General features: G+C 49.1%; 1 protein-coding gene across 1 annotated transcript; it reads right to left on the bottom strand.

The window, feature by feature from the left end:
- Nucleotides 1–1,052: 1,052 nt before the first annotated feature.
- On the bottom strand, nt 1,053–6,873 carry LOC142591211 (uncharacterized). Its single transcript, XM_075703573.1, has 2 exons — nt 6,307–6,873; nt 1,053–1,720 (listed from the first exon to the last, which is right to left on the bottom strand). Exons 1-2 carry the CDS (start codon nt 6,607–6,609, stop codon nt 1,472–1,474), a joined length of 552 nt encoding a protein of 183 aa, XP_075559688.1. The 5' UTR covers nt 6,610–6,873; the 3' UTR covers nt 1,053–1,471.
- Nucleotides 6,874–13,241: the final 6,368 nt, after the last annotated feature.

The following is a 13,241-nucleotide window of genomic DNA, read 5'->3' as shown; positions in this document are numbered from 1 at the left end:
AATGAGCAGACACAACCGGTGGTAGTGCTTCGTCAGCCGCAACTGTTAATCTAGCTGCCCGAGCAGAGGCTCAGCGTCGCCGCTGAGAGTATCCTATCTTTCAGAATCAATTTATTTGCTACAATATAAAGCGTATTCGAAAGGCCTAAACAGCTGCGCTCAAAATTCGCATTAGCGACTATTGTAATCGTCGGTGATTTTTCACATCTCTAGATAACACGGTCCTCTTAATGGAATATTGTAATATATTTTATGCCTTCTTCGACTTCCTCAATTCACTATATTTGAGCTTGCCGTTTTGGGTGGTTTTGCTTGACCCCATTCTTGACCATTGGTACACTCTGTATTTACATGTATATCATTCAAATATGTACTTCACTACGGCTTCCCTTCATATGATTCAGACATATCAGTTGTGTATGCATCCGTTTTCCAACGACAACCGACAGGGCCGAGCACTGGTCGAAAGCTGTAAAACGCTATCTTGTTAAAAAAATTTCCTTCAGTTGAATTGTTGTGAGATGTACGTATGCCTTAAAACAGAGTTGTGGGAAACACCATCAATTGTCACAATACGCAAGCGCTTCCGTTAGTGGAAGCTGCGATTCCGGCCTTCCTTAATGTGCCTTCATAAAAACACCCCTATAATTACAAATATTAGTCATATTGTGGGGTTTGACGTGCAATAACCACGGCCTGATTATGAAGCATGTCATAATCTTAGGCTCCTGATTAATTTTGACCACCTGGGGATCTTTAAGAAGCATCCAATGGATTATGGAAGAGCGTGTTTACATTTCAGCGCTGTCCGACTGTGACTTTTGGGACAGGGATAAGACCGGCGACGTCGAGCTTAGCAGCGCCATGCCATAGCCATCAAAACCAAGCTGTGCCATCATTGTATGGCGTGTTAACCACGTCCGCTATCGGCAATTTGCTACTAGCGATCTTTAAATGTGTTTAGAAATTAATTCGAAAATGCATTTACGCCTTTTTATTTGGAATAGTTCCCTTTTAACATTATCTGGCAAGAGGTAAGTCAAGGTATCCCATGCGAGGAAGGGGATGACTGCTCAGCGGCCTTTCTCGTACTGTATTTCACCTATATGACCATTGCGTTTCAGTGCACCCATTTCGTGCAATTCAACGTTTGCAAGATGTCCACCATGCCACATCTATGAACCACGCTCGCGGATTGCGCGTGGATTGCTCAACATAATCCAAATGCGGTGAACCCCAGCGCAAGCAAAAACGGGCGTTAGTCTGATTGCTCTCAACGATGACGCCGGTAGAATAAATGGAAAGAGGGAAAGCCGCCCCGTCATTTATTTTAACCAGGGCTCACCACTAGCACCGCACGAATGTCTCTTTTGCCCGAGTAAACTCGGGCTCACCTCACCGGCCGGCTCGATCTGTTCGTCTACCGGTGCTGCCAACATGCCCTGCTGAAAGCGACGCGCTCATGGCGTCACTAAAGCATCGCGTGATCGGAAGTCCACTTGCGCGCCGTGCTCTCGAACAGTGAGCGGTTCTCGTCGTACGCGGCAGCGACCTCCGGATCGGCGGGCTCCTCAAAATTCGGCTCCTTGAGCAGACACCAGACAGAGAGCAATACGTCCGATATGGTCAGGGCCGGGGTCCAGCGCGTCTTCAGGATGTCGAGGCAGATGAACTCGTCGGCGACGATGTTCGGGTGGTAAATCTTGGTGGTAAATTTCACCTGCGAAAGAATGCGCGCAGGGCTTGCAACACAAAGAAACACTGCGTGGGAATAGACTCGGCGTTCCCGTTTATAAGAACGCAGCAAAGCTTCTCAGCCATGCGAGCCAACCGGCGGTGTTCTTTAGCTGTCTCCTTCGGAGATGCGATCACTTACGGGAGATTCCGCGTAGCCTCAGTACCGCACACACCGACTGACGCGCCCTACGGCGTTCCTGGGCTGCAGGAGGTATACACAGTATGCATCGACTATCGCGGGGCCGAACGCGCGAAATCTCACGATAAAGAAACGCCTTGTGCTAGGAACGCTGTAGACCATATACCTAGACGCGTGTCGTGCCGAGTCACTTGAAACCATTAAAAGGTTACCGTATTCCCGATAATAGAGTTTTAGTCGGGCATCCGTAGCAGCTATGCGTGCGCAGCAAACCTACGGAGGCGTCAGTGCGCATGCGCAGTACGCCGGAGCACGCGCGGTATCTTGCGCGCACCCGCAGTTTTTCAAAAGCTGCGTAGCGTCCTCTGCCCGCTCAGCGGCTTTTGCGGGACGTTCTCGCGTGTTCTCGCTTTTCCACGAGAGCACATTTTTCGATATCGCTCTTGCCGAAGATAGGGCTCCGGCTTGTGGTTTGACTTCGTGGCCGCTGATATTGGCTACACAGTCTCAGAAGGTGGCATATGGCAGCGCCGAGCAGCACACCACTGGTTGCTACGCGTGCAAGCCAGCCATCCCCTTGTCAGCTTTTGCGTCCAGCCAACTGTTGCCGTATCGTGCGCGCGCGCTACCCTACTCACGCACAACCTCGCGCCCTGCGCACGTGGGTGGTTGCGGACGCCCAACTAAAGCTGCCTAATGATTGCCTTCAGAATGGCGTGTCATGTGATATCTTCGCAAACCGCAAAGCTAGCATTCTGCTTTCGTTCACGTAATACGCACGTGTGCCATTGCAAGTTATGTGGTCCACTTCTCTTCTTTTATGTCTGCAGTTTGTCAGAAAGGGGTTTCTTTTTTCGCACTTTCTTTTCTTTCATCAGAAGTGACCGAGGAGCAAAAAAGAAAAAAAAAGCCTGTTGACGACGTTAACGTGGTGTGTTTACCGAGCTAGACTGCTGCACAAAAACTTAAAGAGGTTTCGTCTAGATATACTCGCAGCATAATAAAGAACAGCGACAAGAATACGTCTGATTGTTCGCTCACACGCACGGTCAAAGACTCGTGTCTGCTCCTTTCTGCTGTACAGTACTGCGCCATTTTTGCAGCCCGCAGAAATGAAGATTTGCAAGTGATGGGCATAAGTTCCCTGTTCCGAGGCATTCTAAATTTAGCGAAAAAATGGAACACTCCTATTTTTTCTGCAGGTTTTGCAATTTCGCATGCTACAGTTCCCTTTATTGCGTTACTCCTGTATCGCACGATGACTGCAAAACTTTCAGCAGATGTTTATATCTAAAAGCGAAGAAGTAGTTGCTGTTCTCTAGTTCCCACAGCACGATAACTGCCTATATTCTAAACATAACCATCAAATGTCAACATATGATCATATGGTCCTGCTGGTGTGAAGAAGGTCGTGGATTGGATTCCCAGCCGTAGCTGCCATATTACTACGTGAGGGGAATACAAGAGCGCTTGTTTACTATGATGTAGATGCACAATACAAAAGCGCGGACGGTTCACAGTACCACAGAGCCATCCATAGTGATATCAATATGTGCTATTTCCGGAGTTTAAAGCCTACATTTGAAACTAAATCGGTTGTCAAACACGCCTAGTAGCCACAAGTCACGCTCAGGCTTTGCTTTTATTGCGAAAGCAGTATGTGCCCCGTTACGCGAAGATTCGTTAGCGGGACCGAAATACGGCGGTATCAAAAATGGCCGACGGCGCAAAGACGTGACGGAATGTTCGGATTGACGTCATCTTACTCAGGAAGGTTATTGTAAACAAACTATAATTACGGCCTTCAAAAGAAGATATGACAAATTTCTGTCTGGGTAGCAATCGAATCCGGGTCTTCAGGAAGCGAGACGAGAACCCTTCCCTGACGCTACGGCGGCTCCATGGTTCTGGCTGAATAAAGGCTAGCCTACACTCCGTTCCATACGTAGAAGTCATCGCTGTCGACGCTACGCAAGAAGTTCGATCAAGAAAAGTCATCACTCCGCGCGTTCCGTGTGTGCTTCGCTGCGCGCCAACAGCGTTCGCACGCGGGAGCATGCACGTGAGACTCTCCCGACGGGTTGCAAATATGAACCCGGAAAGAACAACAAAAATTATATGATCTAAAACCATAGAGGAACGAGAAAGACAGGAGGGACCACACCGCAATAGGGGAACCAGCGCTGACCAGGAGGCGCTACGGCAGTTTGAGTGTGTAACTAAAATATGCTGACACCGTCCGGTAGGGAAGACACGAGGATGGGACGACATATTCAGCAATAACGCACGCGCGCCTTTATGAATGCTTGCTGAGCCGGATGCGCCCAGCCACGTTCTGTCCACAGCCGCCATGCGGGATGCGAGGAGCGCATGCGCTGTTGCGTTCTAGCACGTCGGTGCCCAGACAGATCAGTTGCTGGACGCATGTGCTTCGAAATGAGCGGTGAATTTGGCAATGCAAAATCGTAGAATGTGCTACTGTAAACTGTGCCCACTGCTCGCCAGGCTTTCTGTTACGGCTCTGCAGTCGGCGCGCGAAATTTTAGCGCTCGTTGCCCATACGCGTTTACATGAATGCGACAGAATGCGCCAGTAGCGCATCACCTTTCCTAGCGCATCACGAGTAATGCGATGCGCCAGCGTTTACATGTAGCACATTTAGTGCGATTGTGGCGCGCGCGGCGTCGCACATCGAAAGGCAGAGCAGCGCATCAGACGCTTCCGGCGCCGCGCCGTAGCTCGGCGAACGTCTGACGTAGAAGGTAAAGCAGCGCTTTCAGACGCGTTCGGCGCCACGCCACGCTGCAGCTCGGCGAGCGCAGCAGATCAGCAGCACATTCAATTTCCCAGAGTTCCTAATGCGATGCGATCGAGTTTACATGCATTGCGAAAGTCGACTTACTCGTCTCAATCCACCTCGGTCTGGCGCATTAATGTGACGCGATTTCCTAGCGCATTAGGCCCGTTTACATGGACGCGATGCGCTAGAAAGTTGCTGTGATGCGATGCGATGCGCCAGTTCTCGCATTCATGTAAACGCGGCTATAGTAGAAGCCATCCTGGTGGCCCAACACGTGATCACATGTCAAAGTTCCCGGTTGGTTTTAGTGTTCCCGCTCTGCTGGCAGAACCACGGCAAGGCAGCCGAACAAACGTGCACCGAACAAAAACTACTGGCACATCAACGAGGAACCAAACGTCTCAGAAAATCTCGATTCTTGCTCCGTGATGTCGGCGCAGAAGGTCGCGTGTTGGGCCACCACTTTGGCTTCACGAGCGTTCGCTTGCCAGGGCTGGCTGCGTGATCACAATGCTCCCTCCTATGTTTTAACGCAACAGCGTTAAGGAGCTCGTGTCGCAGAAAAGCCAGTGTCGTCGGCGTCCGTGTCGGCGTCGGCGGCGTTGGCCGTGAGCGATAAATCCCACCAGGAACTTCTTGCATAAAAAACAACTTGCAAGATGGGCTGGGTGGGAATCGAACCAGGGTCTCCGGAGTGTGAGACGGAGACGTTACCACTGAGCCACGAGTTCGATGCTTCAAAGCGGTATTTCCATCCTCCATGTCTAAAACGACACATTAGTAGCCGTACACAACAGTGTGATTGTTTCTAAGGATCAAAACTTGTTTCGTTCCATACTGAGCCTATGTAAAATCACTTGCGCACAATTACGGTCAAAAAACATCGAACCATATCCAGTTGCGAACAAAGCCTCTGAAAGAAGTCTCTCTGTAGCCTCCACAGCGTTGACTGCTGTGCATGGAACGGAGTACAGTGCGTGCGTCATTGCACCCGTCCCGACGCAGCCATCTGGCTTCCCGAAAGTGTTGTCTGGTGCGTGCGTCATTAGGCACGTGACAGCGGAGCCAATGGGGAGAAGGTGGCGCCGCGTCACGAGTATATAACATGAGCGCGCTCATGGCGTTCCGAAGTCTACAAAAGTTATAATGCTTTCGCATTCCCACACGAAAGCAATCTTCAGCGTATTGATATTCTTGCTCTGAAAGTTCTGCGCAAGCATTTGTAGCGCGCATATTTTCACATTCCTATCAATAAGGTTCGGAACTCTGCAAAGGTACATCCAACCAGCCAGGAAACGCGCGTGGCATTCCTTACGCGGCAAGTCGAGTTCCCTCAAGCGACGTTCACTATAAGTAAGCAGAATGCAAACGTTCGAACATGCGCGAAGCTCTTTTCTTTTTGAGCGGGTTCAAGGGGCACGGGCAGTGGGGGGGCGGCAGGGCGGGGGGGGGGGGAGGTGGTCTCATTACTGTAGCTACTACGAAAGCTGAACCTATCATGTTGGAACACGACCTGCATGGGAGTTTTAAGAACAGGCAGCCACCTCCTCGCTGGAACGCAGCAGCAGTGATTAATGCCCACGCGTTCTGCAATGCAATAACAAGATGCTAAGTAGGCAAAAACACTTACCATGGGCGGTCTGAAGGGGTAGTCGGCGGGGAAGCTGATGTCGAGCCGGAAGGCGCCTCCTTCGTACGGCGTGGCCTCAGGACCCACGATGGTGGCGGTCCAGCTGAACAGGTCTGAGGGGTGCAGGGGCCCCGCGGAGCAGTTGGTCAACGGCGTGTACCGGATCTCTTCGAGCTCCCGACGAATGCGCGCCAACGCCACCGTCGATACCGGAGCCCCGACACCCGCCGCAAGCCCGTCGCCCGCGTTGCGGTCGTGCGTGCACGTCGCCGCAGCCGTTCCCCCCCTCCCTTCGGTTGCCATCTTTGCAGCGAGACCCGCACTTCTTCGTTGTCGCTTTCTGCTACCCAATACGGCTTGGCACGCGACCTCGTTGCCACCGCCGGCGGCGTGGAATTAAGTGCAGGAGCTGGTCAGTTACTATGCACAACAGGAAGAACGCGCTGCCGATTTCGTAATGTTAAAGGAATTGATTAAGTACCCGGGTATTACGATATGATATTCAGGCACGCCATTGTGGGGGAGTCTAGATTACTTTTTTCCACCTGGGATCCTGTACCGTGCAGAAAATGCACGCTACACGGGTGTTGTTGCTGTTGTTGTTGCCCCAAAACATCGCTCGTACCCACGAGAGGCATCGGCCACACTGGATGGATCGATACGTACACCCAACTACATACCAAATGGGGTAAAAGCGAGAGGAAACACAGGAAGGTTAACCAGAGGGTTGTTTCCGGTTTGTGCGCCCTGCAGTGGGGTGCACAATATGCGGGTTGTAAAGACGACAAAGAGCGAGAGGACAACATAAAGGAACAAGAAAAAAGAAGGAAAAGAAAACAGGTAACAGAAAATACGTTCCAATCACAGGCGTTCAGACAGGCCGGTGGATCTCAAGAAGCGCAGCTGCGCTTGTACGGCCTTCTGATGCAATGTTGAGTCGCGTCGATGTTTCAGAATTTTTTCTTCCGACAGAGGCTGTTCGTGCAACTGGTTCTGTACGACGGAAAGTGGTTGTCTCTGCACACTACCTCGGGCACTGGCAAAGAACAAGACAAATCGTATCTAGGTCGCCGCAATCGCCACATGATACGGTGTCGGCCTTGCATATGGGGAACGTGTAGGGGTAAAGGCAAACATTCAGAACGAAGCACTTGGCAAGTAACCGTTAACACTGATTTTGAGAGGACCTATAAATAAACTAACTGAATAAAAAAAAGCTGAAATGGTGTTCTTGCATCTAGCACTCTTCGAATCGCCACCGGCGCGGCGGGTATTCTTCGCTGTGCCTGAGGTAAATAATTCGTTTTGAAAGCTGCTTAACGTGAAGAGATAAAGTAATTATTTCGCTAATGTCGTATCCTTTTATATCATTCGACTTATTAAGTTACCCGAAGAAGAAGAAAAAGAAATTGTGGAAGGAGACGAGCTGAATTACACCCGAATATAAAACATTGTTTTCTTCCCAGTTTCATCTCTGTTTACTTTCGGCCTAATTCCTGCAGCTCTACAGATCTTCCAGATTTGTTATCAGTGCCCTAGTATGGGTATGTGCTGTGCTTAGGGCTCTGTGTCGGCATGATCGACCAGAAAGGCAAAGCTACAAACTAGGGCAATACTGTCTACGATGCCCATATAAGGTAATTTTCCTCTACAGTGAAATGACCGAAAAGATGATTGTGCACTGTCATTGTGGCGTTGGGCCAGGCAAAATGCGTCAAAAGAAAATAGAAACACCGCCGTCAGGTACTTTTCGAAGATTGAGAGCTGATTAGAAACTCAGCGCAATCGGCAATCCGGCATGACACTCATACTGTGGCGCAAAACGAGCACAAATGAGTAAAAAAAAAGAAAAAGACGGGCTATCTCTTGAGCGTTTACATCGTTTGAGCGACGCACATTTGTCGCCTGTCTTTTGAATCCGGCTGCGCGCTTATTAGCTCTCCTACATGTACTGAAAGATTACCATTCCTCGCGCGCTTTGTTCATTTCAGAAAGATGGCAAAGTGAAAACAATGTCAATACTCGAAGTTTCGACATCTGGCACAGGCGCTCCGTACAGAGAAGCTAAGGAAAATGCGCGGAGCAACAACGAAGTCAGGGGATCCCTTAATTTGAGAGAGCTCGGCGAAGCGCACTATAATCGGATAATCGGCGCCGTTCAATGTCAACGCGTGCTGCCATCCCATGATGCATGATATTTTTCACCGCTGATCGATTGAGCAAGAAATGCAATAAGAGCGGACACTTGGCTAAAAGTGGCCACACGATACACGTCACAGCCTAGTGTTCACATCGTCCGTTAGCTGACGAGAGCATCAAAAAAGCGTCGAGATTAAAAAGGGCGAGGGAAGATGGTCTCTTGCTCAGGCATACTTTGATAACAGCGCTCGTAAAAACCAGTGAGGCGTTTTTTCTGCCAGCTGCGAGCTCGTGTTGCAGCCGCCGTGGTACGGCGCTTAGCGCGAGTAAATGCAGTGGTCCGGGCGAAACTGCCCGGTTTCCATGCAGCGCATCATACTATAAAAATTTTGCTAATAACTTAAATTTCCTATTACCCTACACATTCAAAGGCGAGAGCCTTCGCATTATTCTTCTAGATATACATTGTCAATGTATTTCTGAGTGCGATGAAAACAAAAGAATAAATATAAACCTGAAATTTCTCAGGGCTGTCTGGCGTTGTACCAGGTTCATTGTAAAATATGGGCCATCCACTCATCGTTCGTTTAAAAAGCACCAGAAGCAGCAATTTCGACTACAAAGGCTCTCTTCAGAAAGGGACTGTAACCACCGTTAAAATATTTCAAATACGTAGACCACACCTCTCCACTAAGGAACGACCACACGATTGTGTTCGAGGCTGAAGTTCTTTAAATAAACCCACAGTGTAATTATGAAAGCTTTTTGGAACTAGAAGACGCTTGCGCTGCCTGAGTAGCCAATTCACTTAGACACATTTCCTCGGCGTTTTGGAAAGTGCCCACTATCTGCGCTTTTTTGATGTCTTCGTGCATACTGCGGAATTGCCGTTAGGACCCATTTTCAAACACACATGAGGCCAGTGTAAGTTCATCTCGTTTCCATTGGGCACCATGCGTTTGAGTCGCGTAACGTAGGCCACGGCCACGAGATTATAAGATTTTCGCACAGTGAAGGCGTCACGCCGACGGTTCTGTCGCTGTCGCGGGTTCACGGAAGAGGTACTCCGGATATAGTGTACTGAGGCGTCGTTCGTCTCTACGAGAAAGCGCTTCACAGTTACTAAAAAAAAAAGGGTTATACCTAACGTCTTTTCAACCGAACTAGAAACTTTGGCTAGTTTACAGTCGAACACAAGGGCAAGTTGCAATTCTTCGGGGCAATCACAGACCAAGCCGCCCTCGGTGCCTTGAAGCCATGCTCACCCCCCCCCCGCCCCCGCCTCCGTGATTTCGTCGAGAGATGCAGGCGTACACTCTGAAGCTTATGCTTTCTTAATTTGCTACTTGTGACAATCATGATGACAAATAGGAGCTGCCAATGTGGAACATTATTTAACATACAACTCAGCTCCTGGCAAAGTGCCCGTGTTCGAGCATGCGCAGGACTATTCATGGCGTTGTTCGTTTAATCTTCTCGCGAAAAAAATTAACTGATTATTACGATACTCGTAATTGCGAATGGTGAGCCTGTCGTGTTTGACAGCGGTCGCCAGAGACCTCCGCCCACTCATTCTGCAAACGCTGCAGACGGCATGATAGTCGGTCGGGTGGTTTCTGCTTCGCCCCCGTGGCGGTCGCGCCGCGCTCGCCGCACTAGTTTTTCGCGCCCGCTATTTTCAAAGGATGCTTGAGATTAAGAGGCATACTACCCTTGCCCTCCTTATCCTCAGTGCAAGCGAGCAGCGGCAGCAGCGGCGCTCGCCGACAGTGGCCACGCCGCGATAGCGGAGCACAGCCACTCCCCAGCCGTTCACAGCGGCCTTAAGTTTTTATGACCAAGGCTGTACGTCGATGTCGAACACAAGACTTGGGATGGCCTCCTTCACTACGTAACCTTCCCTTATAACATGGCCGCCCAAGGAACAAAGTAGATCACGCCATTCAAGCTGGTTTCGGGAAGGAACTTCACAACTCTCGACGCCATGCTGCCGCAGGTCACTGACGAAGAGAATCTCGACGTCGCCGCCTATCTCCAGAGCGCCGAAGTCCGACATCCCGCCCGCCTGAGCATCAATAATCAGTAGAGGACCGGCAGCCGGCACTACAGTCTCCAACGGCAATACCTGGAGTACCAGCATCGCGACCGTATCTGGGTTGGGACCCCAATACACCGACGATGTCTCACTTAGAAACTTCTGCAACGCCGTTTCCGACCCGACAAGATCATCCGACGAATTGGCGCATTTGACAATGAGGTCGTTCCAGACAGCATTTCGCTTTCACAGCGGCGCCCTTCATGACCTTAAATGGCCCATGTTGGGCGGCTTAAGATGTTCTACCAGCGCTGACAAACTTTAGGACTCTATTTCTTTGTTACTTTTTCTTCGCTAAGTTTGCTTTTGCTATTCGCTCTCATGTTTTTAGCATCGGGACGATGTTTTTTCTTTAATATGGGGCCTTTGCACGCTTGCTTGTTTTATCGGGTGACTGCGTTTTACCGTCTAACGGATGTTATCGCTCAGCGGAGGAAAACGTTTTATCGATGGTTCTATTCGCTGTTGGTTGTCACCGAACCTTCTGTATTGTGGGTATGCGCGACACGAATTGCGCAAAAGTTTCTGGAAGACACGCGGCCACCAGCGATTACTCTGGAAGCTTCGATGACTCACCTATAAAAGCCAGCGCGCTTCACGCGAAGATCAGATTTCGACGATCGCCGACTGTGTTCGCCGCTATCGTAGTGCTTTGAGTGTAACTTGCTTTGTCGGGCACTGGTTCGCCCAATAAAAAGTTATTTTCGTCGTTCACAGTTTTGTGACTGCTTCTTCATCGTCGCTACAACGTGACAATATTTTTTTTCCAAATTAAGCTGAGCTTTTGGCAAATTCTTAGAAGAATATTGCGTGACACTCCAAGAACAGTGAAATAAATGCATACAAAACGTCTGTCACACCGGTCGTAGAATAGGCAGACATAACGTGGAACTCAAATCAGAAGCATCCAATTGTCAGGATCCAGAAAATTCTGTAACCGGTAACACGTATTGGCTGCAACACACTGAAGCATATCTGGTGCAGTCAAAAGAACACACCAAAGGCCTTTTAGAACTCGCAGAATTATCTCACAACTAGAGTCCATAAACCTTCACTACAATGGTCACTTCAACATGCCCCTTCTCGCTACTTGCAGGACCCATTCGAACACTGGACCTGGAGTAAACACACTAAAAGCCTTTGTCAACCGTTTAGTCCACTAAAGCTTATTAATACTCATTGTTTCCGCGAGGTATTTTTTTCTATTGCACTCGAGGTGCATTTTTTCATCGGCGTCGCCCTCACCGGGAGGTTCTGTTATAAAGTTCAAGGGCGACAAAATTGTCGCCGCACGCCGTATACAGTATACGGTGCGTGCAAGTCAAAGTGTGCGAGGGTGAGCCTGCGATCGCGGCTCCATACCACGCACGCAATGTGGGTAGGGAGAGTAGCGAGGGGGGCGGGGGCAGGCGCGTTATACTCTGGGCGGCCCAGTCAGCTTTATCTTGAAAGCCATCTGCAACGGGGACAGTGTTCGCCGCGCACTGTTTTCGCGGCTTAGTTCGCGGTAATGCGAGACGCTGCACAAACGTCAAGTCGCTCGGTGCTGCTGCCGCGCTTCTTCACTCCAGCGTGCTGACAACGAGTTACCGCAGTCATCGAGTCAGATGTCTTGCCTTTTGCCTGCGAGCGCGTGCCACTGTGCTTGTTAACTTAGTAAATATACCTGTGTTTACCTGTTTCTACAGCCAATAAACTGCTATCCTTGCTTGGCATAGATGTCCGCTAATTTGCTATCGCATTTGTTGCTTCGCCTTTCGGGCGAAACTGCTACTTTTTCATGAAAAAAAAAGAACTACCTGATGCTGCCGTAAATTGTTCCACTGTGGAATGTCTTTTGAACTGTACAGAGCACGTGGAATATTTCTAATCTCGTTTATTGCTTATAGTGCTTCTCTATAAAACATTTCTCTTACTTCGTGTTCACATTTGCTCGACATTTGGCTGATATTTAGTAAAGTGTTGCTTTTCGTTTACTGACTGCGTAAGTCACCGCTGCTTGGGCCCGGAAAAATGGTCTGCAGTATCCTAAGAAAAATTTTAAATTGTGTTGTAAGGTTAACCTCCGTTATTTATCCTATAAAGCTTCTGGTTGGTAATTCTGGTAACTTCCCCGCCGACGTTTCAACACAGTCTCGAGGAAAACATTCCTGGGTGGCGTACAAGACCAAGCCCATAGTGTTGCATTTCAGTATTCACGTAAACTATTTCTATTCACGTAAACAGTTTCTGAGACATAGAAGGAGTAAGTATATAATAGTGAAAAGAAAAATGCAAATAAAAATGCATTGAACAAAAATTCACCAGAATAAAAAAAAACCTTAACAGGATACATAATTGCATAATCCTTTTTCAATATGCTCAGTACCGAGTCTGCGTAGAGACCCATCAAGCTTATTCCATAAATCCACCATCCGCGGAAAGAAGGAAAACTTAAAACAATCAAGATTTGACCTGAACGGCACAATGTTCAGGGGATCAGATCGTCGAGTACTGCGTGCGACATGATGAGAGACGTGGTCAACTAACTGTCTATAAGATCCTGTGGAATGCGCAAGGTCATTTATGTGACAAAGAACGCTGTGAAGAGCTCTTCACACTCCCTCACATCCATTCTGTCGTGGTCCAATGCCGTGGTCGTGACGCCATCATCGCTATACACGCTTCTGTACAAAGTCGTTGTCACGCCATTGTAACGTTT

This window comes from Dermacentor variabilis, chromosome 8 (assembly GCF_050947875.1).
Source record: "Dermacentor variabilis isolate Ectoservices chromosome 8, ASM5094787v1, whole genome shotgun sequence".
Taxonomy (NCBI): Eukaryota; Metazoa; Arthropoda; class Arachnida; order Ixodida; family Ixodidae; genus Dermacentor; species Dermacentor variabilis.
The sequence above is the reverse complement of the archived record's forward strand: the minus strand, read 5'-3'. Positions and strand labels throughout refer to the sequence as shown.

Excerpts from the sequence above, each read along its gene's own strand:
- LOC142591211 (XM_075703573.1), bottom strand. The coding sequence starts at position 6,609 with ATGGCAACCGAAGGGAGGGGGGGAACGGCTGCGGCGACGTGCACGCAC. Across the intron at positions 1,721-6,306 it reads ACCCCTTCAGACCGCCCATG|GTGAAATTTACCACCAAGAT; the intron begins GTAAGTGTTTTT and ends ATTCTTTCGCAG.